Source organism: Ursus maritimus, unplaced genomic scaffold, assembly GCF_017311325.1.
Source record: "Ursus maritimus isolate PB19 unplaced genomic scaffold, ASM1731132v1 scaffold_10, whole genome shotgun sequence".
Taxonomy (NCBI): Eukaryota; Metazoa; Chordata; class Mammalia; order Carnivora; family Ursidae; genus Ursus; species Ursus maritimus.
In genome coordinates this window covers 29,237,268-29,265,225 of record NW_024423344.1, presented here as the reverse complement: position 1 = coordinate 29,265,225, position 27,958 = coordinate 29,237,268, and the positions used below count along the sequence as shown (strand labels likewise).

General features: G+C 34.9%; 1 protein-coding gene across 3 annotated transcripts in view; it reads left to right on the top strand.

Moving 5' to 3' along the window:
• NAA16 (N-alpha-acetyltransferase 16, NatA auxiliary subunit) overlaps positions 1-27,958 on the top strand; it is a 62,192-nt gene that overhangs the window by 14,258 nt on the left and 19,976 nt on the right. The window contains exons 7-11 of one of the 3 annotated variants that reach the window (XM_040623210.1): positions 2,716-2,835; positions 3,864-3,890; positions 5,225-5,320; positions 10,888-10,994; positions 25,559-25,631. In XM_040623210.1, coding sequence (XP_040479144.1) covers positions 2,716-2,835; positions 3,864-3,890; positions 5,225-5,320; positions 10,888-10,994; positions 25,559-25,631 — 423 coding nt within the window. The remainder of the gene's footprint in view (positions 1-2,715; positions 2,836-3,863; positions 3,891-5,224; positions 5,321-10,887; positions 10,995-25,558; positions 25,632-27,958) is intronic. The other 2 variants (XM_040623212.1, XM_040623213.1) reach the window with 2 other exon arrangements.

Below are 27,958 nucleotides of genomic sequence, written 5' to 3'. Positions count from 1 at the left end.
TGAGAAATATATCCACTGTTGTAGTGTCATATAGAGTAGTTTTACTGCCCTAAAAACCCTCTGTGCTCTCTTTGTTTCTCCTTGCCCCCACCTCCTGGCTACCAGTGATCCTTTGACTGTCTCCATAGGTGTGCGTTTCCCAGAATGTCAGATAGTTGGAATCATGTAGTATGTAGGTTTTTTAGATTAGCTTCTTTCACTTAGTAATTCAAGATTTCTTCATGTCTTTTTATGTGTTCTTACTTGTAACTGCTATACTCTGCTCTTCCAGATAATGTATAGTAACTTACTGATTTAATTTTTGTGAATAATGCTAATATTGACAATGCTTTTTATTTTATGTATATTTTATTTTTTCCCGTTTTTAAATTCCAGTTAGTTAACATACAGTGTAATATTAATTTCATGTGTAGAATTTAGTGATTCAACACTCAGCGCTTATCACAAGTGCTCTCCTTGATCCGCATCACCCTTAACCCATCCTCCACCCACCTCCCCTGCAGCCACCCTCAGTTTGTTCTCTGTTGTTAAGAGTCGGCTTTGTGGTTTGCCTTTTTCCCCCATGTCATCTGTTTTGTTTTTTAAATTCCATAGATGTGTGAAATCATACAGTATTTGTCTTTCTCTGACTGACTTATTTCACTTAGCATAATACTCTCTAGCTCCATCCATCTCATTGCAAATGGCAAGATTTCGTTCTTTTTTATGGCTGAGTAATATCATTGTATATAGACCACATCTTCTTTATCCATTCTGGAGTCAGTGGATGTTTGGACTCTTTCCATAATTTGGCTATTGAACAACTATTTTTCAAACTATTGGTAAAATGGGGATAAATAATTTAATGTTCTGGTTTCTTTCTTCTATCACTTATAATTGATAGGAGCAAAGAAAAATGACAATTATTTTTACGTTCTGATGTTTTATCGCTGTTTTTTAAATTAAATCTTAGCTCAGGTTGCTTTTTGTCTCTAGTTAACATCAATACAGAATGCAGTGAGTAAGAAGTGGATATGATGTATGAGATCAATTCTTGTTTAAAAAGTCTGCGAGTTGCCATGTAGCCACATTCGTCCATATGTTGCTAGTGAGGGTAATTTGGGAGTCATCATTTTGAGTATAAAGCCAGTGCTTTATACTGCTTATAGAGACAAGTTACAGTATTTTAATTTTTTCAGTGAACTTTGCAGGCCCAGAGACCTTTGATATTTACACATTTATGTCTTTTGTAGTCCTTAGCATATTAAAGATTCTTCAATAAACTTAAAAAAGTTGTTAGAGATTTTCACTAACTTATGCATATGCAATTGTGCTTATTTGTTCTGTGTATTCCTCTAGTAATAACTTGCCTGTGGTGGAAGCAGATAACAAAGGTTTTTAGAATTGAAAAATACATTTTTGTCTATTTACCTAGGGTAATTGGAGTAAAAATTGGACTAGCCAGAACTTAGTTTTGGAGGAGTTGGGCATGTTTATAGTTTTAAGTAGCAAACATTTATGTATATTCATTTGGTACCAAGCACTGTGCTAACCCCTTTAAATTAATTCATTTATCACAAAAGCAGACTGAGATAGTTGATATTTTATAGGTAAGTGAACATGGGAATTTTGTGTGAGAAACTGGTAAAACCGGAAATTACATCTGGTTAGTCTTCCTCTAGAGCTTGAATAATATATATAAATAGTAAAATAATAGTATATAATAACTACTTCAATATATTGTCTCCTCCAAGATGATAAAACCTGAAATAGTACATTGAAGACATTTCAAAGGGTTATTTCTTTGAAAAAGATTTTTTGGGGAAGGGAAAGTCTTAGCGATAGGAAGTTGAGATATATCCTTTTTTGAGAATCTCCCTTTTATCTTGGATTAGATGTGCTTTCCATTATATCTGAGAAGTTTAAATATTCATTTCCCATGCCTACTTTCTTTTTTCTTCTTCTTTTTTTTTTTTAATGATTTACTTATTTATTTGAGAGAGTGCGCTCGCGCCTGCACGAGCAGAGTATGGGGGGAGAGGGGGAGAGAGGGAATCTTCAGCAGATTCCCTGGGGGGAGTCAGGTCAGCCCTTCAACCAATTGAGCCACTCAGGTGCCCCTCCCGTGCCTATTTTCAATTTGTGTGGCTTAGTAAAAGGATTTGAACCTTAGGGGCAACCCACATGTGAACCTGATTTGTGTGGTTTCTTGCTGTAAAGTGGTACTTAGGTTTTTGTTTTACTGATTTAAACTTCTCCAATTTTAGTGACGTCTAAAGGAAACTATGAGAATTGAATGGAGAATTGTTTAATATATGAATTGATCAGGAAGAATACATTCAAATCTAGCAGTAGGAATATAGGGATGTTTCAATTAGAATTATTTACCAATCTGTGGAGGGAGTCTTTAATTAATCTTAAAGAGTATATAAAAATGTGCACAATACAGATATTTTCACTAAGAACTTAATATCCTATCTGTATATTTGGGGTGCAGAAGGGAGCCAGAAATGAATGTTAGTATAATCGAATGTGTAAATGAAGGTTCATTTCTGAAGACAAGCTGTGAATTAATCTGTGTTTAGTTGTATAAAATGCAACATGCCCAAAGGGAAGCACATAAGGTTCTGTCTTTCGTAAACATCTATTATGCTAATAACGCTTAGTGAAATCTGTGAGATCAGAAAGGTATTTAATGTTTAAGTAAAATGAATGTGAATTTAAACTTAATTTTAGGGGAAATGCTGTTGAAATTGGGAAGATTAAAAGAAGCCAGTGAAGTATTCAAAAACTTGATTGATCGGAATGCAGAAAATTGGTGTTATTATGAAGGCTTGGAAAGAGCTCTGCAACTTAGTATGTAATGATTTTTCTCCTCTACCTAATCTTAACCAGTATTTGGAGTAAATGCACAGTTGTAATAATATTTGAGGACAAAAAAGCATTTATTTTTCCATTTAGGAAGATCATGGGTTAAACATGGCAGTGAAGAGGAATTTAGATATTTGATTATACTTAAGTGACAAATGCTCACAGATAATTTTAAGTTCCTTGACCCCCCAAAATGTTACCAATTTATACTAACTTGAGACTGGGGAAGAAAGCGAGCATTCCCTCTCTGGGAAATTTAATATTTTTTAAAGAATTAGAGGTTTGTTACCCTCAGCCTTTAAACATAAGAATTAGGCCAAAGAAATTTTGCTGAGGGTATGTAGTGTACGCATCAACATGCAAATTATTCTCTTAATTTCAAACTAGGTTAATTTGTGTAGAGCAACATTTTACATATTTTCTTTTCAAATTAGGTAACCTGTCCTTTTTAGAAATCTGCAGTATTTTTCCAAATTTTCTCATAATTAAATGAAAAGAGCAGTAATAGTCCTAATAGATTTACTTGGATAAAAACATGGCTGAAATAATTATGAAAATATGGCTCAAGGGGGTTGAAACAGCAGAACTTTTAAATTTAAAAAATATGGTAAAAATAGGTAGCTATTCATATTCATTTATAGAAGTATGAGCTATGAGAAAAATTTGTTGTACCCTAATCACTATTACAGATTAATCCAGGTTTTCTGTGTTTAAAATTTAGTATCACAAATCATTAATTTTTTCCCTTAAATTGTTTTTAAGAAAATGATGAAAATTAAAATATGAATTAGATCAATAATTTGTGTTTTTTAAAAATCAGGACAAAAGTCATATGTTTGAAGGTTGGAAAGGTGAGATAACTATAATGTTTTTCTTTAAACTATCAGTTACATGTAGTTTATAACACAGATATTTAAATGTTTAGTAAAATGAGTATATGTTCCATGTCAAGATCCATGCTTACTATAAAATGTATTGATTACAAAACTAATTACATTACTTTATCTTTTTAGGTTCCTTAGGACCTTTTCTCCCCCATGGTAAGTTCTGGAGCTCCAACTTGTGACTTCAAATAGGGCATTGAAATGGTTTGGTTTTGTCTTAATTTTACTACATTTGTAAGACTTGTTATATCTGGTATAGTGGAGAATTTTTTTTTATTCTCTTAAGAGTAGGCCTAAATATGAGACCTGCTTATTTAAAATATGCAGCAAATAGTCTTCGTGTAAAAAAAATATAGTGTTCATGTAAATTTTAGTATAAGGGTCCTTGATATTTCTTGAAGTCTCCAAATTGTTGACAGAATATGAAAATTATCTTTCCTATATCCCAGATTTTGAATCCCAGCACATTGGAGCTCCAAAACATACTACTGGGGGAAGGAAAGAGTCTAAACAAAATCAAACATTACTTTTTTAAGTATTGTATTTATAATCTTGATAGTGAACACTGCACTTAGTACAGAGATACCTTGATCGCTAGCATCAAGCGTTCTTACAATAATATTTCTGTTTTCTGAATTAAAATCAATTAAAAACCTTATAGTTTAAAATCAGGTTTGTTTGCTTTTTCTTAAAATTATCCTGTAAGTTGCCTTATTGCTTATATGAAATAATGCATATAATCTCTCTTTGAAAATTATGCAGGATATTATTTTAGAATAACGAAGTAGACCCAGATCATACTTTGCAAGTTGTTATTGCAGAGTAACATGTAGTTTATATATAGATCCTCTATTGAGTGCTATAAAATTAGGTTGGTTGGGAGGGAAGACACAACTCTCTTTTAGAAGTATATTTTATATCATTGTATTTACAGGGAGAAATAATTGCCACTTTAAACAATCTGTACTAGTGGGGTTCTTTTTAATGGATTTACATTGAAGATTTTAAGTGTCAAAGCTACCTTAAAAATTTAGTTCATTTTTTAAACTATAAAACATTGACATTCTTGATGCTGAAACCTAATCAGTAAGCGTTACAGCCTTTTCTGGGGATGTGTGTAGGCTTCACCGAGCTAGAGAAGTTGTGTAACAAAAGTTACAAAGGAGCACTTTCTTTCCGTGGGTTGTGCACTAAGGAATGTAAGAGAAGCGCTGTGTATCTTGAGTCTTTGTGTCTTGTATGCGTATGATTTGAGTTGGATGTAGACTCCCTTGTGATGAAGTTTTGGGTTCCTGTGGAGATTGGGTTTAAAGTGGTGTTTTGCTGATCATATTATTTCACCACCAGTGTTTTTAATGTTTAAAAAAATTGAGCGCAGCTTTAATATTGACAATGCAACCTTTATTTATAACGATTTTTAACGTTTATTAGCATTTTATCATAGATAAAATTCTGATGCTTTGAATCTCACACATATTTACTGATAATAGGCACTTTAGAAGAGAGGCTTCAGATTTATGAAGAAATTAGTAAGCAGCACCCCAGAGCAATTTCACCTAGAAGATTACCTTTGAATCTTGCCCCAGGTAATATTAGGATATCTTTTGTAACACTGATTATTTGTTATTCAACATCATTCACATTTAAAAAACTTGTTTCTGGTACAGAGTTTACTTTACATCTACACCAGTCTTGGGGGTGGGAACGATGAGTTGTGAACTTACTGTGCATGTGTTAATAAGAGTGTTTAGCGTGTAGCTCAATGTTGGTTTCAAGTATCAGAAGTTATCTATATAAGATTGTTTTTCTTACGTGACTTTAAATATTAAACACCAGATTTAGAAGATAAATTAAGTGCCCTGGAATTGATGACAAATTACATGTGAGGTATTGTGATTTAAGCGGTAGAAGTTTTAGGTTTTCTTTTTAGAGCATAAATTCACAGAAAGCGTGGTGAGCCGCCACAGTGTTGAAGAACATCGCCATTCCCTTGAAGGCCCTCTCTCAAAGTTGTCCGCTGTCCTGAAATTTGCCTGTGCATGCTGTTGTTTTTAGAGAGCTCCATGTATTTTGTATCTCTAGAAAAACAAAACAACCCCCCTCCCTGCTTTTGTACTTGATGTAAATACCTGTGGCAGGTATTGCGACTCGCTTTTATTGAAGAGCAGTATATTCATGACCTGGATCCAAGTGGTGCAGGCAGTGGAACCCCTTCGCTTTGGGGCCGTAGAGGAGGTAAAAGTATATTCGTTCTTCAGGTAGTTAATATCTTTGTTGATGATTTTATAGAAAATTGTGCCTTTTTCTTAAAGTTGTCTCTATTTTTAGTTGAAAGTGCTATAGATTATTATTTATTGGGACTTCTCGAATGTCTTTTGATACAAGTCACCCTAGAAAACTAATGCAACTGAAAAAAATCTACTCTAGGCATGGGGTGAGGAGGCAGTATATTTTCTAATGAATTTTCATCTATAGTGGAAATATTTAAATAATTGGGTTATAATTTTCTTTATCAAAAGGTTCGTGGAAATTGAAAAGTTTTTTAGTTGATTGACTTTAAAAATATATGAAGTACCTGTTAGAAATGTATTATGTTAGACAGTTGGTACGAGTTTGTTGTAAACAGTTCATGTTCCACTAGTGCATCTTAGTGCGCTGGTGCATCTCAGATGATAAATAGTATTCTTCTGATCCTCCCATTTTTGTTTCCGCTTTATGAAATATTGAAAGCAGATTTCCCTGGTGTTTTTCAGGGAACATTAAGCTCAAGTGGATAGTATCAGGCTCAGTGGGGAGGGTAACTGTTATGCTGAGATACTCTTCAGTCAAGTGAGTTGGGGAAATTTTGGGTTGAACCCAGCAGTTAGGTTTCTGACTTGTTAGAACTTTGGGGACTTGTTAGAACTTTGATACATGCATTGTGAATTTCTGAGATGGGATCTCCTGTGCAAGGAGGAGCATTCCCATAGTAAAAGTGTTTTATTGAAGACGCTTGGCCCCATGTTTCTGTATGTCTTTTTTTAAATAACAGCTTTTGAAATATAATTCACATACCATTAAATTCACTTTTTAAAGTATGCAGCTCAGTGTTTCAGTGTATTCATGGAATTGTGCAACCATTATCACTCTCTGGTTTCAGAAAATTTTCATCACTCCCAAAAGAAACCTCACACTCGTTAGCGGCCACTCCCCGCACGCCCAGTACCAGGCAACCACTAATCTACTTCCTGAACTTGTGCATTTGCCTGTTTTGGACATGTCCTAGAAGTGGAATCATACCATATGTGGCCTTTTGTGTCTGGCTTCTTTTTTTAAATCAGTCTGTGTGTGTCTTATGTCACATTGTGAGTGGGGATATTCTGTTCATTTGGAGCTTTCAAATGCATTCATTTGACTCCTAGGAAAGAAAGAAATCTCATTTAACTTTAAGATTATTAACAAGATATCTTAGGTCTCTTGTTCCTTTATGGAACATGGAGCTTCAAATTTATAGTGCCCCAATTTTTTTCATAGTTCAGAAAGTTTGCTGAAAGCTCTTAGTACATGATAGGAAATATATTTTTACTGAAAGACAGCTTGGAACCAACTGTGGATTGTAGAGTGCGATTTCGGTTTAAGTGGAATTATCCTGGACCCTCTGAGCATTCTGTCTTTGAAATGCTAAAGGTATCTTTATACAAGATGGGGCTCAGTTGAAGGGTCTGATGGTGTGGGCTTCAAGATCGACATCACTGTGAGGTCCTAACACATACAGATTTACAAAGCACCAGTGAGCATAAATAAAATTATACGGATACCTAATTATACCTGTGTAGAAGCCTTCATGGTGTTTTGCCTCTCTAGAAATATTTTTATGTATAATAAGAAAGATATCTTGGCATTATCAAAAGCAATAAGATTTTTATCAAAGAAACATGATGGAACTTGAGAATGTAAGGTGAAAGTTTTGAAAAAAAGGTTTTTCAGTTTTTAGATTAAAAGGCTTAAAACTATTGAGTAGTGAACACAGTAGTCCTAGGTAGATTTTCCAACAGCCTAAAACACTAAGTGCTGTGAAAATAATGCAGGAATATAGCTACTTTTCCAAAGAACTAGTTTAATTCATCATTTTCTGTTCTATTATGCAGGTGAGCGAGGGAGGGAGATGATTCCAGAGTATTAAATACAAGCTTCTAATCAAATTTTGCTCCATTCGGATATACTACTTATAACATTATATAAATTTAAGGTGTACAGCTGTTGATTTGGTACATTTATACATTATAATATTACCATAGTGGTATCATAGCGTATTAGCTAACACCTCCATCAGGTCACATAATTATCGTTTCTTTTTTATAGTGGGAACATTCTCCATTATTTAGAATAAATTCCCAGTGAATCATACAGTCTTATCTTGCTGATTGTGTTAATTATTTTAGCAGTGGATTTTGAGACAGCAATTTTTATTTGAATCCACACTGTACATCCAGAGAAGAATTAGCATAGCATCTGTAGACAGATGACCTGTTTGGTAAAAAGCTGTAATGCTAAACAGGCACATAATGAGTGATGGTCTTTTCCCCTAAAGGAAGGACTGGCGTGGGAGGGGGTGTGGCTACTAAAAATCATTTAAAAATAACTAGGAAGAAGATTGTTTTTGTGAAAGGGTTTTTCTTATGCCTAAAGAAAGCATTTATGAGATGGGCAATGGTAAGTAGTTTTGGAATATAGTGTGTGACGGAGCATTTGAGTAGCTATCTGTAGGCTTCTTGTTTAGGTAATGCATTCTTACAGTTCCAGATAAAAGATTATAAAAGGGTTTTTAAGTGCAAAGTTTTTTCTTGTTTATCCCCTAACCACCAAGTTTACTTCTCTAGAGGCTGCCATTGTTACCAGTAAGTAGCATATTCTTGCATAAATAAATTGTGCATATACAAGCAAAAATGTATGAGGTGAGGGTTTGTGTATAGCTGTCCTTTTTTCTCCCTCCTCTGTTCAAAAGTGGTAATAGCATAGATTGCTGTGCGCTTGGTTTTTCTCTTCTGTATCTGTACTTATATTCCCACAGAAAGAACTCCCTCCTTCTTTCTCGTAGCCGCACAGTCTAAATAACAGTTTAAGGGGAGATGAGGCTTTCAGTATTATGGATAATCGAGAGTTGAGTATATTGTATTTTAACTCCAGTCTGCCAGGGTGGTCCGAATTGACTGAGAAAGTTGACCAAGAAGAGGAGTTGAGAATAGCCATGAAGATAAAATGCTTGTTTTCTCAGCTGATGTCAGCAAATATGGAAAAGACTCTTTCTTTTTTTTTTAAGATTTAATTTTATTTATGTATTTGAGAAAGAGAGCAAGCACGAGCAGGGGGGAGGGGCAGAAGGAGAAGCAGACTTCCCACTGAGCATGATCCCAGGATTCCAGGATCCCTGGGATCATGACCAGAGCTGAAGGCAGATACTTAACTGACTAGGCCACCCAGGCACCCCAGGAAGAGATTCTTAACTATAGAAATACAGTAGCTGTCAGATATCAAGGCCTCTCACGATAGACATTTATTGAGTGGTTACTTTATGCTGGACGCTCTTTTTACTGCTATGTACTGATCTGGTTTGAGCCACGCAGGAGTAGTCTTGAGGCTGCTGGCGTTGTTGCCCTCACCTGCAATGGGGAAAGTGACGATTTTAGGGGACAGGTTACTTGGCCAGGGTCACACACATAGGAGGTGGAAGAATGCACATTTCTCTAAGTACCTGCATCTCACTGTCCACCACAATATTGTTAACTTTTGCCTTATGTCAGAGAAAGTGCTAGAAAGACTTGAGCTCTGGAACTACTTTTGAGTTTTAAAGAAGTAGTGATATATATTTAACCCAGAGTGAAATTTTGTGTTGTCTTGGTAATCTGATTTTCAAAACACTTAACACTTTGTGTATGATCTAATAAAAGATTAGAGATTATCTAAAAACAGTCTTTATAGTAACTTGAGTTAACGAATGTCGAACCTGTTTTTGATAAACTTTCCTTCCCCTCAATAAAATTTAATATCTTTTTCAAATTCTTATGACATCAAATTATATCAAGTACGCATGTTTTGCTCATATAACCAGTCACAACAAATAAAAAGAAACACTTAGGCTTGTTGGTATTTTTTTGTCAAGTGTTGTGATTCATAATAAAACCTTAAGAGGTAGTTTCAGTAGTTTTACTTTAGATGAAGCCATTTATGACATATGTATCTTTTTTTTAAAAAATGAGTGAACAAATCCATGTCCTTATATATTAACTCTTCCTCTCAAAAAAGTTAAAGCTTTAACTAAGTTAAAGGTCATGTTGTATTTAAAATTAAAATTTTTCCAATTTTTTCTGCTTCCAGAAAGTGATGCCAAGTTTTTTTGTAAGGGTTTAACAATAATAGAATTATTTACTTGATGTTGCAAATAGGGTATTTATTTTAATTCTAATGTTAAAATGCTCTGGGGCTCAGTCTAATGTCTAATAAAAGTTTATTTTACTTATTATCCATCTTACCCACTGGAATGTTAAGTTCCATGAGGGTAGGATTTTATTTTAATTGTTTTAATTACGGCTCTATCCTTAATACCTAGAACAGTGCCTGACACATGGCGGGTGCTTGAAAGAGGATTGCGGAATGAGTATTGAAGTAAGCACTAGTTGATTTGGAGAACATTTCAAATTCTGCTTTCGTGCGTAAAAAGATATTTTGGCTGCTAACTGAATATAGTGCTGGTTACAATAGAATCTTTTTATAGTTTGCAGAGTGCTTTATAAAGTATCTGCAAATGAGGACTAAGTCTGTGCTAGTCAGTGAGATTAGGAAGGAGACTTGCTATGGGGACTATATTCAGAATGGATAGTAAGTAACTTTTTCCTCTCTACTTAAAGCTGCACAATCATTTTGTTTACTTCTCTTTTGAAGTGTTCTTTGAAGATATTTTAAACCTAGATCTAGGGAAAAGTAGAGTTGCCAACTAAGATATTTAGTATTATCCTTTTTTGGTGGTAACCATCAAGTAATAATGCTGACAGACTTTTGGGTTTAAAAATAGGATGGGGGATCATTATTTTTGAGGGAGCTTTATTTTTATTTGTAAAATCATTTTGAGAACTGTTTGCATCAATTGAAGTATAACAAAGTACACTTTTGTTTCTAGGTGAAAAATTTAGAGAACTAATGGATAAGTTCCTGAGGGTTAACTTCAGTAAAGGCTGCCCACCCTTGTTTACTACTTTGAAATCTTTATATTACAATACAGAAAAGGTAAAATTTGGTCTTTATTCAGTTTTGCTATAATCTTTTTACTAACTTATGATAGAAAGATTTCCATGTAAATAATATGCTATGATTTAATAATTTTCTCTATTCTAGTAATATATTCACCTTAGTTTAATCATAGATGAATATATGTATGTAGGATAAATACTATCAAAGGAAATGTCAATCTGTGAAATTTACAGAATAAAGGCTTTTATAAAAGCACTAAGATTATAAAGGTTGTTGTTTTTAATGGGTATACTTTTCTTGTAGACTTTTAAATTTGATATTGACACTAGAAGTCTATATTTAAGTATTTCATGATGTATTATTTCATAGTTTTTGGATTTTTAAAGTTTGTTTTGCATGCTTTTAATGTTAGAGCTTAGATAATTGAGTTAGTGCAACAAAATGCCATTTGGTCTACAGAGTATTATTAGTTTTAACTAGTAAGCAACATTTTAATAAATAAGGATAGTTTTGGCTCATTCTTGCATAAGGAGAATAATATTTTTCTACCTTTAAAATTAGAAAATAGGCACTTGAAAATAGGTCTTAAATTAGGTAATTGGAAAATTAAAAACAAATAGAAAACAAGTTATACTTCTGTTTCCAGGCATTGTTTTCTCTTTCTTAAGGTATAAAGTCTTGTGTTCTTTTCTGTAGTCAGAATTTCTGAAAGCTACTAGTGGATAAAGAGAAGATTTTATTAGAAGTGCTAAAATATTTGTAGTGAAACCTGTCAATTATGAGTTTAGTTTTTACCCATAATTTGTAAACTAGCAGTAATCGTGAATATAAGATATTGAAAACAAGGTCAATGATAGGTGGTATAACTGATTGACACTTTCTTTTCTGGGGAAGCAGTTTTCATAAACAAAATGGGACAACTGATAATATTTAGTGCTCCATAAGTAAAAGGTGTCATTTATATTTTTTAAAAAGTTTCTAGTTCGTTAATGTCTGTAGTATGCTTTATTTGACTGTAGTAGCACTGCTGTCACTTTTTGGTAAATAGTGTTTGATTCATGTGAAAACATGGAACAGTGCCTACCAATAATTTCTGTAAGTTATTTAAAATAACATTTGCCAAAATTCCTCCCTTACTCTTTTGGGCAAGGGTGAGAGAAGAAAGGTGAGATGAGACGTCAGAAATAATAGAGAACTTACATGTGTGAGTTTGAATACAGGTTTCTCCTGCCACCTGAAAGTAGAGCGTTCCTATGAAATTTCTCATAAGCTGAAATGGTGTAAAGTTTGAAGAGCAATTGGCATTAATTTATATGGAGAATCTCTTGAACATTAATTTATATTTGAAAATTTTTTGATATTCCCAGGCCCAAAAATGACCTTTCTTTGGCTTTTCTAATGTCTTAGGACACATCTTGCTAACAGATACACAAAATAAATTGAGATAAAGCACAAATGCTTACAGACACAGTTCACATCTATGGTGACTTGATGCTGAGTGTCCTTCCTGAGAGACTGGGCTTGGTGGTGTCCCTCTAGATGTTCAGAGTGCGGGATGCCTATACGGGCTCACTGCAAAACAAATCCTGAGCACTGTTTTCACTTTTTGCCTTTTTTTGTGAAAGCAAAGATTCCAACATCGGTCTTTGGTAAAAGTGAAGTGGTATCACGAGAGGTGTGAGCTTTTGAAAAGCCCGGGACACCTGTACTACTTTTGTAATAACATCTTGCAGCAGCTTCTGAATACAGTGCTCTTTAAAGGATTTGTTCCTCTTAGGCCATTGAGCATTCACGGGCTCTCTCAGTTTTCACAAGGGGCACAGACTTTTCTTTTCTTTGTTTGAAAGATTTTATTTATTTGACAGAGAGAGAGCACACAGGCAGGGGGAATGGGAGAGAGAGGAACAGACTCCCTGCTGCAGGGAGCCAGATGTGGGGCTCAGTCCCAGGACCCCAGGATCATGACCTCAGGGCAGATGCTTAACTGACTGAGCCACCCAGGCGCCCCAGAATTTTCTTTTTTCTTTCTTTTTTTTTTTTTTTAAAGATTTTATTTATTTATTTGACAGAGATAGAGACAGCCAGCGAGAGAGGGAACACAAGCAGGGGGAGTGGGAGAGGAAGAAGCAGGCTCATAGCAGAAGAGCCTGATGTGGGGCTCGATCCCATAACGCCGGGATCACGCCCTGAGCCGAAGGCAGACGCCCAACCGCTGTGCCACCCAGGAGCCCCCAGAATTTTCTTTTTTTAAAATCCCTCTGGTATTGACCCCAAATTACCATCCTAAAGATGTGAAGCATTTGTTGGTATTTTATACAGCATGGAAATTGCATTTTTAAAGAAGGCACTGAGAATGTATTAATTTATATAGGAACCTTTGACATCTCTTTAATGTTATTTTTAAGCCTGAAACAGGAATGTTTACCCAGTGCTTTTGAGTACTGAATTAAACCACAGAAAATTGAGTTCAGGTTATCAGAACTTAGTATGCTAAGAAAAAATGTACAAGCATGGGAAATGCTTTTCAAATAGTTTTGGTCACATGTATTTGTGACTTCTAAGGGTGTTTTTAAAATTGACTTCTAACCAGTCTTTTAGCTGAACACTGCATTTGAACTCTGGAGGGGGTACTTAGAAGAGATTAAGGCTGATAAACAATTATGGTTTCATAAACTTCCAAGTCTTAAAGAATGATCCAAGTCAGGTAGCATGAAAATAAAATAATCTTTTGAAGTTAGCCCAGGATGTAGTACAATTGTAAAAAAAAGTATTTTTAAAATGTCTGCAGCATTTTAAATTGTGCATATGCAATTTAGAAGCAGGGAGAGCATTTTTTGTGTAATTCCTGTCAGGGTTTTTCCCCTGTGAATTTATTTGTGGTATCTATATGTAGCTGTAATAATTTTTGACCATAAAGTTTTGTTTTTCCTTTTTCCCCCTGCAAGTTCGTAAGCATTTTATGTGTTATTGTATAGTCTTATCTTCCTCTTTGATGACTGCATGCTCTTTTATCGGAGTCATACCTCCATTGTTGACCTTTGGTTTTCCAAGCTTTCACTGTTAAAAAAAAAAAAAAACATTATAAATAACTTTGAACACATAGCTTTACTCAGGACTGTTTCCTTCTCACAAATTCTTAGAATAAACTAACAGGTAAAAGGTATGTACATTTTGTGGTTCTCAATAAGCGTTGTACTTCGGTTTCTAGGAGGTTTTAGACCCCAGTTTGTATTATCACTACCAGTGTGTGTGTGTGGAAGGTTCACTGTACCCTCACCAGCGTTAGATACTCTTAAATGTTTTACCTTCTTGTGCTTGCTTTCCCATGGATATAGTTTTTTTTTTTTTTTTTAACATAAAGAGGTTAAAAATGTAATATAACAAGGTTTGTTGATCTTTGTTTCTATTAGGGAAGTTCATCTATTGTTTTAGAAACAGTTTGGAAGGTCCTCTTTCTCTAGGGCAGTATTTCTCAAGTTGCAATGAGGGAGGGGATTTTGTTCCTGAAGGGATATTTTTGGTTATCACCACTGTGGTGATAGAGGCCAGGGATGCTGCTAAACGTTCTGCAATGTGCAAGACAGCTCCACAGCAAAGAATTCCATTAGTGACCTCTTGGGCTAGATAATTTGTCATAGGGGACTGTCCTTAGCGTTATAGGATATTTAGCAGTGTCCTTGGCCTCTACCAACTAGATACCAGTAGCTTCCCCCCAGTATTTTTGTTGTTGTTAATAGCTTTATTGAGATACATATCTACCTACTTGAAGTGTACAATTCAGTGATTTTTAATATATTCAGAGTTTTGTAACCATCACCACAGTGTAATTTTAGAAAATTTTCATCACCTCAAAAAGAAATCCCATCCCCTCTAACATTAGGTAACCACTAGTCTACTTTTTTTTCTATGGATTTTTCTGTTCTGGGCATTTCATACAAATGGAGTAATATAATATGTGAGCTTTCATACTCTATTGTTTTTTATTTAGCATGATATTTTCATCCATGTGGTAGCATGAATGACTGCTTCATTCTCTTTTATCACCAAATAATATCCCATTGTGTGGCTATACCACATTTTAGCAGTCGATGGACACGTTGATTGTTTCTACCTTTTAGTTATTATGACTAATGGTGCTGTGAATATTTGTGTGCAAGTTTTTACGTGTACATTTCCTTTTTTTTTTTTTTTTAAGATTTTATTTATTTGAGAGAACACACATGAGCAGGGGGACAGGCAGAGGGAGAGGGACAAGCAGAGTCCCTGCTGAGCGGGGAGCCCAATGCGGGGCTCGATCCCAAGACTCTGAGATCATGACCTGAGCCGAAGTCAGATGCTTAACAGACTGAGCCACCCAGGTGCCCCTACATGTACGTTTTCATTTCTCTTAGGTATATATACCCAGGAATGGAATTGCTAGTTCAAATGGTAACTCTGTGTTTGCACTTTAAAAAGACTGCCAGATTGTTTTCCAAAGTAACTATACCATTTTACATTCCCACAAGCAGTATATGAGGATTCTGATTTCTATATATTCTCACCAATAATCCACTTGTTATTATTTGGCTTTTGATTATAGCCATCCTAGTGAGTGTAAAGTCATCTCTTGTGGATTTGGTTAGCATCTCCCTGATGAACCAATGATGTTGAACAGCTTTTCATGTGCTTATTGGCCATTTGTAAATCTTCTTTGGAGAAATGTCCATTCAGACCCTTTGGGTTATTTGTCTTTTTATTATTAAGTTGTAAGAGTTTTTTGTATATTGTAAATTTATGTTCCTTATCAGAGAAATGATTTGGAAATATTTTCTACCATTCTGTGGGTTGTCTTTTCACTTTCTTGGAAGTATCCTTTGATGACAAAACTTATAGTTTTCATGAAGTCCAGTTTATCTTTTTTCCCTTTTGTTGCTTGAGATTTTGTGTCATATCTAAGAAACCATTTCAAATCTAGGGTCATGAAGATTAATATATATCTACTAAGAGTTTTATATTTTTAGTTCTTTCATTGAGGTCTTTGATCCATTTTGAGGTCATTTTTGTATATGGTGTGAATCAGGAGTCCTGCTTTTGCATGTGACTATCCAGTTTCCCAGCACCTTTTGTTGAAAAGACTCTTCTTTCTCTATTGAAAGGTCTTGGCAGTTTTGTTGAAAATAAATGGACCACAGTGAAGGTTCATCTCTGGACTCTCAATTTTATTTCACTAATCTATATGTCTGTCCTGATGTTAGTACCACATTGTCTTGATTACTATAGCTTTGGGATAGGTTGAAATTAGGAAGTGAAGTATGAATCTTTCTAGTTTGTTCTTTTTCAAGATTCTTTTGATGCTTCAGGATTCCTTTTATTTTAATTTGAATTTTAGAATCAACTTTTCAGTTTCTACAAGAAACCAGCTGGAATTTTATAGGAATTGCTTTGAATCTGTAGATCACCTTAACAGTATTAAGTTTTTCAGTCTATGAACTTTAGATGTCTTTCCATTTATTCATTATCTTCTTTAATTTCTTTCAACAATATTTTGTAGATTTCAGTATACAAGTCTTGTACATCTTTTGTAAAATTTACTTCTAAGTATTTTGTTCTTTTTAATGCTATTCTAGTGGAATTACTAATTCTATTTTCAGATTGTTATTGATAGTATGTAAAATACAGTTGATTTTTTTATATTGATCTAGTATTCTGCAGCCTTGCTGAACTTGCTTATTAATATATTATACGTTGTTGATAGTTGGTGTAATGGATTTCTAAGCGTTTTCTTTTTAAGATTTATATATTTATTTTAGAGAGGGAGTGAGCATGCACAGATGGGGGAGGGGCAGGGGGCCAGAATCTTCAAGCAGAGTCCATGCTGAGCATGTAGCTGTAAATGGGGCCTAATCCCACGACCCATGAGATTCTGACCTGAGCTGAAACCAAGAGTCAGACGTTCAACTGGCTGAGCTACCCAGGTGCCCCCTGCCTTTCCTTTTCCTTAGGATTTTTATGTGCAAGATAATGTCATCTGCAAGTAGAAAGTTTTATTTCTTCCTTTCCATTTTGTATTCTTTTAGTTTCATTTTCTTTCTTTTTTTAAAGATTTTATTTATTTATTTGACAGAGAGAGAGAGACAGCCAGCGAGAGAGGGAACACAAGCAGAGGGAGTGGGAGAGGAAGAAGCAGGCTCCCAGCGGAGCAGGGAGCCCAATGTGGGGCTCGAACCCAGGACCCTGGGATCACGCCCTGAGCCGAAGGCAGATGCCTAATGACTGAGCCACCCAGGTGCCCCTTAGTTTCATTATCTTGACTAATTCCCCTGTTCAGAACCTCCAGTACACTGGTCAGTAGAAGTGATTAGAGTGGACATCTATGTCTTGTTCTTGGTCTTAGGAGAAAACATATCGTCTTTCTCCATAAAATATCATATTAACCATGGATTCTGTGTATATGCCCTTCATAATGTTGAAGAAGTTCCTTTCTGTTCCTAATTCACTGAGCATTTTTATCATGAAAGCGTGTTGGATTTTGTCAAATATTTTTTCTTTGTCTATTGAGATGATTGTGTGTGTGTGTGTTTTATTCTCTTGCTATGATGTTTTACATGAATTGATTTTCAGATGTTAAAGCAACCTTGCATTACTGGGATAAAACCCACTTGCTCATGGTGTATAATTCTTTTTATATATTGCTGGGTTCAATTTGTTAGTATTTTATTGAGGATTTTTTGGGTCTGTTCCGTAGAGGTACTGATCTTTAGTTTTCTTGTGAGGTTTTTGTCTGGTTTTGGTATTAAGGTAATAAAGGCCTTATAATGAGTTGAGAAGTGTTTCCTCTTCTTTTTGAAAAGTTTATGAAAAATTGGTGTTATTAAATATTTGGCAGAATTTACCAGTGAAGCCATTGGGGCTTGGACTTTTCTTTATGGGTAGTTTTTGATTACCTATTAGAACTCTTTACTTGTTATTGGTTTATTCATATTTTCTATTTCTTTTTGACTTGGTTTCTGAAATTTGTGTTTCTAGAAATTTGTCCATTTCCTCTCAGTTATCCAATATTGGCATACAGTTGTTCATCATATTCTTCTATCATTTTATTTCTGTAAAGTCAGTAATAATGTCTCCTCTTTCATTTTCAATTTTAATAATTTGAGTCTTTTTTTTTTCCCTTGGTCAGTCTGCTAAAGGTTTGCCAGTTTTGTTGATCTTTTCAGAGAGCCAAGTTGGGTTTGTTGACCCCTTTTCTACTTCACTGATTTTCACTCTAATCTTTTTTATGTCTTTACTTCTGCTTGTTTTAAGTTTATTTTGCTTGCCTTTTTCCAGTGTCTTTTTCCTAACATGTTCTAGTGTTCTATACTTTTGTCTTTTACTTTGCTGATTAATGACTGAGAAAAATAGGCTTTCTCTAACAGTAAAGATCTGTATTTGCACAGAAAGTTATTAATACAATCAGTTATTATTTAATTTTAGTTCAGCTGTCAAGGCTATATAGTCTGTATAATTCTTTGTGTGTTTAGTGTCTTAAAGGAACCAAAATGACTAAGGAGGTACAGATTAATTTTGGACTTCGTTTCTCACCTATAATGGAAAGTATTTTCTCATTTTCCTCTCTAGCCATTCACTGTGTCAGACTCTTGAGTGGAGACAGTGAATCATCATTAAGTTTTCTGTAGGTTGTTACAGGTCCATTTGATTCCACTGAAGCTGGGTATCAGTGCTCTGGAGCCTCTGAGAGGATAAAGCCTCAGTGTCACAACAAAAAGTGTATGGCTATCCACACACAGGAAGGGAAGGCAGGCTGTTTACCAGAAGACCTTTCTTTCTCAGGTTAAATGTGCCCATACTATGAATATAGTCCAAGATCCTTTCTCATTGAAAGACTTACGGGGCCATGTGTGTCCTTTTGAAACTGGAGACAGTGGGCACGAAGAGAAAACTTGGCCTCTTGTTTGGTGAAAAATGAGAATGAACTTCATTGGAAGATTTTTATGAGAAGTATTGAATCATTTGGTTGTTGTGGCTGGGAGATACCTGTAATTTGTTGGTAGGGGTAGGGGTAGTGAGTATACTGGATTTTAATCCTGGAGTGCATTATCTGTAAGGTATCTTTGGTTCTTTCTTTATTCTTAAGTAACTCAGGCAGGTGTAAAATTAACACCTATCTCCTATCTAACTTCGGCTGTGAAGGTAAATTAGAAAAAAATGAACCTGAATAACATTATAAAAATAATAGGATTCTGTCATCAGTATAATAATAACTTTCACAGTTATGGTCCAGTAAAATTCTAAATTAAAATGCTTTATTTCATATTTACTTTCAGAAAACTGGAAGGTTTTTAGAAGGTGATATGGGCGTAATTACTAAAGAAAGCAAATTTGATTTGCATCGGGGCAGTATGAAGGAATTTTTTTTTAGATGCTCTAAGTAATGGAAGAGCTACATTAAGAATATATGTATCTTTGTGAGAATTACAGATTTCTCACTAAAAGGAAAAAAAGGGAGTCAAACAATCCCTTTCTTTAAAAATTCCAAAAGGCATTATTTGCAGTGGTAATAGTATAAGAGAACACCCCAACCGGTATTTTTGAGACATTCTGATCAACAGTTAATGATAATTATAATTATGTATGTGAATGAGTTTTTTGTTTAAAAAGAGTTTTAAATTTGGGGAGAGGAAAATAAAAGCAAGTGCTTTTCCTACCTAGGAAGACCTCACAGTATAGTATAATGTCTGCTGACGTGCATTTATTAAGCTCCCTCATGATTTTTACCAAATCTAGGTAACACTGATAGTGTAATTTACTTCATATTTTTCACTAAATTTGATTGCTTTTTTGTTTTTCATAAAACCATGGGTTTGTGCTAATATAATTTTTTATAAAACACATAAAGCAAAAATAAAACTTAAATTTCAGTTGTTGAGTTAATTATAATCATCTTGTATTGTACTATATGCACTACACTTTGTGAAATACTGGTGTAGGGAAAGGAGCATTGTTTTGGAACCAGGCCTGATTTGGAATCCTGATTCTATCACTATTTGTCCGAGCAATCACCTGAGTCTGTTTTTGGATCTTAAAGTTGGGAAAAGACAATACTTAAAGGTTGATGTGTGTTTTAATTAAATGATAAAATTTGTAAAGTGCTTGTTGATTCAGAGAAGATGTTCAAGAACTGGTCCTCCCTTATCTTACCATCCCCATCCTCACACCTCATCTCTGCAGGAGACTCCTTAATTTTAATGTCGTAGTTTTTGGACAACTTATCTCTGTGATTAGCTCCTTCAAAACCAAAATTGTCGCTACCAATCATACATTTATTGGAAGTTAATCTAGCAGTTTTGTTACTTGTTGATAAATTATTGTGCTTATTAGTTTTTTTTAATTTGGGTAAAACCCAAAAAGTTTCAGTAGCTTTTGTGTTGCGGTAACTATTTTAGACATGTGATTTGTATGTGTATGTAAAAAATCTGTATTGTGCAAAATTGTGTATTGGATATGGCGTTCTAGAACTTTGCCTTTAAGGTTAATAATTCTTTAAACTTGCACATAAGAAAAGCAGGTCAAGGGCCATACTTCAGGAAATTACAGTAGTCACAGTATTTGCTCAAGTTAGATTTTATGAGCAAAAATAAAGCTGCTTCAGTCCTGATCACAAACATTTAAATCAAGAGAGGGGGGTTGAACTTGGAAGTTTTTCAGTTCATAAAAAATTTTGGCTTTATAATTTAAGATGTCAATTTTGACGCAACTAATGAATCATCGAACTTTACATCAGAAACCAGGGATGTACTGTATGGTGACTAACATAATATAATAAAAAAACATTAAAATAAAAAAAAAAAGAAACTAGAAAAAAAAATGCCAATTTTGAGGCTTTTAAGTTTTTATTGTGATCTTAGATAACGAACTCAAGTGGGTTGGATTTCTTGATTTAATGGCAGTGGCAAAATACTGTTTTCAAGAAATTATCCATTACATATTAAGTTTTATAAAAAAGGAGTTAAGTTTACTTCCTCATTGAGATATAAAGGGTAAGTAAGCTTGAAATTGGTCCTTATATCTCAATAAAATTCTTTAGACTAATTTCATAGACAAATTTGGAAAATTAATTTTCACTTTACTACTAAGTTAGTGATTAGAAACCAGATTTTTTAGATTAAAGAAGTATGCCTAATGAACCAGGATTGCTGGTGTTCTCCACTTTTTTTATTTAGGTGATTCCATGTGGACTTTGATTATCTTGATTTTTTTTCTTTAATCAGATTTTATTGTGAAGTCCTGAAGCTGGAGATCTGTTTTGTTCAGTATTTTTTATATTCCTTTTAAAGAATTATGTGTAATTTCAGTATATGTTTCATTGTACTTTTTAAATTATTAAAACAAATTATGTTTTACCCTAGAAATTCAAAGATACTACACCTTTACCTAAAACCTGCTCTAGCTGCAGTTTTTTCAGCTACCAATAGATGGCATTGTGAGTTCATGAAAAAATAACTGCCTCCGTAAATTAAACTGGAATACTGAAGTCTAAGCCTGGAAAGTTTCAAAGTTACAGATATTCTAAGTGAGATTGTTGGGGTGGGATTGGTCATGGTAGGCTAAAAATGTCTGTTACCTTTAATTTTGTCTTATAATGATAGTTGGTAGATTTTGTGGGTAACATGTATATCAGTTTGCAATCTCTAGTGTGTATCTGAATTAACAGGACGGCTTGCTAAAAACAGATCGCTGGGCCCAGAGTTTCTGATTCTGTAAATCTGGGGTTTGGTAAAAAATTTGTATCTCTAACAAATTACCAGGTGTTGCTAATGCAAACATTAATGATGTTAATACTCTGAGGAGCACACTTCAAGAATCTCATGTTGGTTGGTTTGTTTTTTATTGTGGTAAAATACACATAAACATAAACATAAAGTTTACTGTCTTACTATTTTAAGTGCACAGTTCATTGGTATTGAATACATTCACATTATTATGCAGCCATCACCACTATCCATCCCCAGAACTCTTTTCATCTTCTAGAACTAAAACTCTGTACTCATTAAACAATAACTTCCCATTTTCCCCTTCTCCCAGCCCCTGGCAACCATCATTATACTTTCTGTGGCTATGATTTTGCGTACTCTGAGTACCTCATGTAAGTGGAATCATAGCATTTGTCTTTTTGTGACTGGCTTATTTCATGTAGCATAGTGTACTCCAGCTTCATCCGTGTCGTGGCATATTGCAGAACTGCCTTCCCTTTTAAGGCTGAGTTGTGTGTAAATACCAAATATTGTTTATCCCGTCATCCATCGATGAACATTTAGGTTGTTTTCACATTTGTTGTTGTGGCTAATGTTGCTGTGAACGTGAGTGTACAAATATCTCTTCAAGACCCTGTTTCCCCTTCTTTTGGGTATATACCCAGAAGTGGAGTGCTGATCATTTGGTGGTTCTAGTCATGGTTTTTTGAGGCAGTAACCATACTGTTTTCCAGAGCGGCTGTACCATTTTGTGTTCCCATCAAAGTTGTTTTCTGTGTTTTTGATAGTAGTCATTTTCCTGGGTGTGAGGTGGTATCTCCTTTTAGTTTTGGTTCGCATTTCCATGATGATTAGTGGTGGTGTGCATCTTTTCACATGCTGATTGGCCATTCTTATATCTTCTTTGAAGAAATGTCTATTCAAGTATTTTGCCCATTTTTGAAGTGTGTTGTGTTTTTGTTATTGAGTTTTAGGAGTTCTCTATATATTCTGGATATTAGTCTCTTATCCAATTTGCACATATTTTCTCCCATTCTGTGGGTTTCTTTTCATTTTTTACTCTGTGTAGTGCCTTTTAATGCACAAAATTAAATTTTCATGAAGTCCAGTTTGTCTTTTTTCTTTTGTAACATGCCTTTGGTGTCATCTCCAAGAAATCATTGTATCCAGTGTCATCAAACTTCTGTCCTATGTTTTCTCTAAGAGTTTTATTTTCTTAGGTCCTTCATTTAGGTTCTTGAGTTAATTTTTATATGTGGTATTAGGTAAGGGTCCAGCTTCACTCTGTTGTGTATGGGTATCCAGTTTTCCCAGCACAATTTGGGAAAAGACTGTCTGTTCCCCAATGAGTTGTTTTGGCATCTATGTCAAAAATCATTTGACCATATATGTGGGAGTTTATTTCTGGGCTCTTTGTTATATTCCAGTAGTCCCTATGTCAGTCTTTATGCCATTCTCACACTGTTTTGATTACTGTACTATAACTTACTCTAGTAAGTTTTGAAATCTGGAGTGTGAGTCCTCTGGTTTTGTTCTTTTAGCTTTGTTTTGGCTATTTTGGGTCCCTTGAGAGTCCATGTGAATTTTAGGATGGGCTTTTCTATTTCTGCAAAAAAAACCACACACACACAAAGTGTTATTGGGATTTTGATAGTGATCACATTGAATCTGTACATCTCTTTGGGTAGTATTGACATTAAAAATTTTTTTTATTGAAGTATAGTTGACAAGAATTGACATTTTAATAGTATTAAATGTTCCAATCCATGAACATGGGATGTGTTTCCATTTATTTGTGTCTACTTTCAGCCACATTTTGTAGTTTTCATTATACAAGTTTTTCACTTCCTTGGTTAAGTTGATTCCTAAGTATTTTCTTCTTTTTGATGCTATTGTGAATGGAATTGTTTTTGTAGTTTTTTTTTAGGTTCTTCATTGTTCCTGTATAAAAATACAACTGGTTTTTGTGTGTTGACTTTGTATCCTGTTACTTTCGTGTGTTGACTTTGTATCCTGTTACTTTGCTGAATTCATTTGTTTTAACAGTTTTTGTTGTTTTTGGAATTGTTAAGGGTTTTGGGTTTTTTTGTTTTGTTTTTTTTTGTTTTGTTTTGTTTTTGTTTTTTTGTGGTAGGGTAAGGGCAGAGAGCGAGAGAATCTTAAGCAGGCCCCACACTCAGCACAGAGTCTGACGCAGCGCTCGATCCCATGACCCTGAGATCATGACCTGAGCCAAAACCAAGAATCAGACACTTAGCTGACTGAGCCATCCAGGTGCCATGGAATTGTTAGGGGTTTTACAAGTAAGGTCATATCATTTACAGAGATCATTTTATGTTTTCCATGCTCTGGCTGATTTAATGGGCACCACTTGGTGTTTTGTGCACTAAAACTGATCAGATCAGGGAAAGTTTCCTGTCCTACTATTAGTCTCTAGTCTTAATGTATCCCTGTGAGTCCAAGAGAATTGCCCGATTAGTTATAAATGTGCCTTGTCTCATCCACTCATTGATACAGCAAGAAGTTAGAAGCTACTTTCTGGAGCCTTGTTGCTTGGGTTAAATTCTGGCTTCACCATGGTACACTTTTCAGCTTATTTTTCTTTTCCTTTCGTCTGTAAGATCAAGTTAATAATAGTGCGCACCTCATAGGGTTCTTTTGAGGAAGAGTTAATACAAGTAAAGTAGCTAAAACAATGATGCCATGTAGGGTTGGCTATTACTATAATTATTATTTTAATACATGTAAAGCACTTGTAACAGTTACGGGCTTCTTACTGTCATTCCCATCTGGTATGTTCTTTTTGTCTGGTAGTATTAGTGGTATCCCATGTTTTAAAACTAGAAAACTTTAAAAATTATCACTATTAAAATAATACCACATTGGTCAGATACTATTAAAAGTTTTAATGGATTTCCTTCATTTTTAAGCCTTTACTCTTAAAAAAAAAGATTTTATTTATTTGAGAGAGAAAGAGTGAGAGAGACAGAGCATGATGGAGTGGGGGGAGGTCAGAGGGAGAAGCAGGCTCCCTGCTCAGTGGGGGAGCCCCATGTGGGACTTGATCTTGGGACTTCAGGATCATGACCTGAGCCAAAGGCAGAAGCTTAACCAACTGAGCCACCCAGGAGCCCTAGACCTTTACTCTTTTGAAATTCTCAAATAAGATAGTTATATTTTCCAATTCATTCTGAACAGTTAACATCAATAGGCATTTAAAACCAATTGTATATATTAGCTGTTTTTTTTTCTCTTGCACTTCTAATTTTTGTCACTTTTTGTTTGCCACTTTCAGGGCAGAGCACGTTACCAGTGTGGCTTATCGCTTTTCAGTCCTCCTTGAGGGGGTCACTGAAATGCAAATCTGTTCATCAAAATGATCACTAAAGTAAAGGGAGTGTAAACATCTGGTTAGGAGTTTACGTAACCTTTTCCATTGAATCACGTGTCATTTGGATCATTTCACTTGACTTTTTTGTTATGAGTAGCTTTAGAAAATCTGAATATATAATGGCTTACAGCTTCACAATATAACAGTGAGAAGCAAAAGGCAAATAAACTATTGGCAAAAAAAAAGTTTTTGTAGTAATTATTGATAGTTTGTCCTTCGAAAACTCAAACCTACTTGTTGAGATGAGAAATTAATGAGATTCTCTTTTACTTTTAATGAAGAGAACAGTATATTCTCTGTGTTTTTCTTGCTTTCCTCTCACATGGGGGATGCTGGGGGGAACAGACACCCTAGTAGTTTAATTAATTTATAGTCCTGAAATAACCTCTACGTTGTTTCCAAATCTAATATACTCCACAGTATGTATAAATACCTTCAATAAAATATTTAAAAAATTTAAAACTATGTTTCTCTAACAGATTTCTATAATCCAGGAGCTTGTTACGAATTATGAAGCCTCTCTTAAAACGTGTGACTTTTTTAGCCCTTATGGTAAGTTTAAATTAGATTGATTGGAATTTGATTACTCATTTCAATCCATTTTTAATCACTTATGATAAAACTAGCTTATATTTTATGTATGTCCTACATGATACCTATTTACTAAATAGTTTTGGGTTAGTGAATAAAATGAAAAGAGCACTTCGAATCTTGCTTAGTTTAAGGTGGGAGTTAACTCTGTTTTAACATGAGTAAACAGACTTGAGAGGTTGAGGGGTTTGCCTAAGATCATACAGTTAGTTTATATTGAAACCCATTTTTCCCAAATTCCTACTTCTCTGTTCTTTCTACTCTTTTATTACTTTAAATTTTGTATGATGTGGTCCTTCGTTTCTCTCTTTATAGGGACATATGTAAATCAAGGCATCTTAGTTGAGTAAACATTCTAGAATGCTTTCAGTCATGCAGATGGTAACTTTAGTCTGAGTTCTTCATGAGTCTTTTACATGTTATTGCCCTTTCGTTTTTGTTAGTTTGAAACAAACTTCATAATGAAATAACAGACATAGAAGTATATAGCAGAATGAACTCTTGTGTCCCCATCACCCAGCCCCTGTGGCCAACATTTTGCCAGTCCTATCTGAAGTTATATTCTGTCTACTTTCTTTTCTGGGGTATTTTTAAGGCATACATCCTGTTTTACCTGTCTGTACCTTAGCGTGCATCTCTAACGGTTTGAAACACTTACACAGAAGATGCAGCCATGGTGCTATCTCACACAAATTAACGCTCATATATAATACCTAACACCCAATCCACATGCAAGCTTCCCCAGGGACCTCAAAAAATGTCTCTGTATGATTGGTTTATTTGAATCTGGCTCCAACAAAGGTCTACACTTTATGTCTCTGATAGTCTGATAGTCTTTTAATCTTGAGCAGTAACCTCCCCTCCCATTTAAAAAAAAATGCCATTTGTTGAAAGGTCATTTGTCTTACGGAATGGCCCATATTATGGATTTGGCTGATCGCTTTCTCCTGGTATTATTTAATATATTTTGCTCTCCATATTTCCTGTAAACTTATAGTTAGATTTATAGGCTTGATTAGATCCAGGTTTCTTGTGAATACTTCCTACGTGATGCTTTGTACTTCCTGTTGTCTCACATCTGGAGCCAGAAGATATTTTGGGTGTTTCTCTTTGTGATGTTATGTTGATCCAGGTTCAGACGTGGTCACCCTGATCTGCTAGTTAAAAAGCTCCTCTTACCTGATGATTTTGGCAGCCCCTAAGGACCATTGCCTCATCCCTTATTTCTTTAGAATAATTTTCCCCCTGCATTTAATAACCAGAATTATTCTTTTTTTTTTAAGATTTTATTTATTTTATTTATCTATTTATCACACAGAGAGTGAGAGAGGGAGAGAGCACACAAGCAGGGGGAGCGGAGCGGCAGACGGAGCTCGATGTGGGGCTTGATCCCAGGACCCTGGGATCATGACCTGAGCTGAAGGCAGATGCTTAACTGACTGAGTCACCCAGGCGCCCCTAGAATTCTTCTTATAAATTTATGAACTTGCCCTCATCAAATATTTGGTTCCCCTGAAATATGGTTTATATAAAAGGAGCAAGATAAATGCTTATCTCTTTCCTTTATTTATTGTTTTAATTTATGCTAATTTCTGTGTTCACATTGTTCTTTCATTTGATTAGCTAGTCTAGGAAACTAGGAAACCTGTTTTTTTTTTTCCTGTGGTTTTTGTTAAATTCTCCTTTCTCCTCTTTCTTCCTAATTTCAGATCTATATGTCTTCCCTGCCGATATCCATTTTGAGAGCTTAGTATTTCTTGTCTACTCTTGTATAGCTCGAGGTTCAGAATGGGGAACAGAATAGAGCTCAGCTGACTGTGTGTGACTGCTTTTGTCACATAGTAGGGTTCATTCCACCTTGTCAGGGAGGTCTCTTCATACACTTCAACTTTGGCTTCCCCTGATGTAGAGTTGAGACCTAGGAAATGCAAAGCCCTGGGAGGTCTTGCCTGTGTGGAGTCTCACAGTGATAGTTAGGGACTTCTCTTCACCCAGCTGTTTCCCCTGAGTTTCCTGGGCCTGCTGCCTTGCGTTCTCAGCCAGAGAATCCATAAAGTTAGACCAATTTACCTCTTAACCCCAGGATGGTTTATTCGGAGTGAGGTAGGGGTTAGAAGCCTATGAAACCAGCATCTTGTTTCTCTGCCTGACTGCTACTATTTGAACTTTATGGCATGAAGTCCTACCTTTCCCTGTTGAAACTGGTTGTTTTTCTGGGGTTTTACTGCTTATTCTTATAGTAATTATTAATTTCATCATGCATTAAGGGGAAAGTATGTGATTTGCTT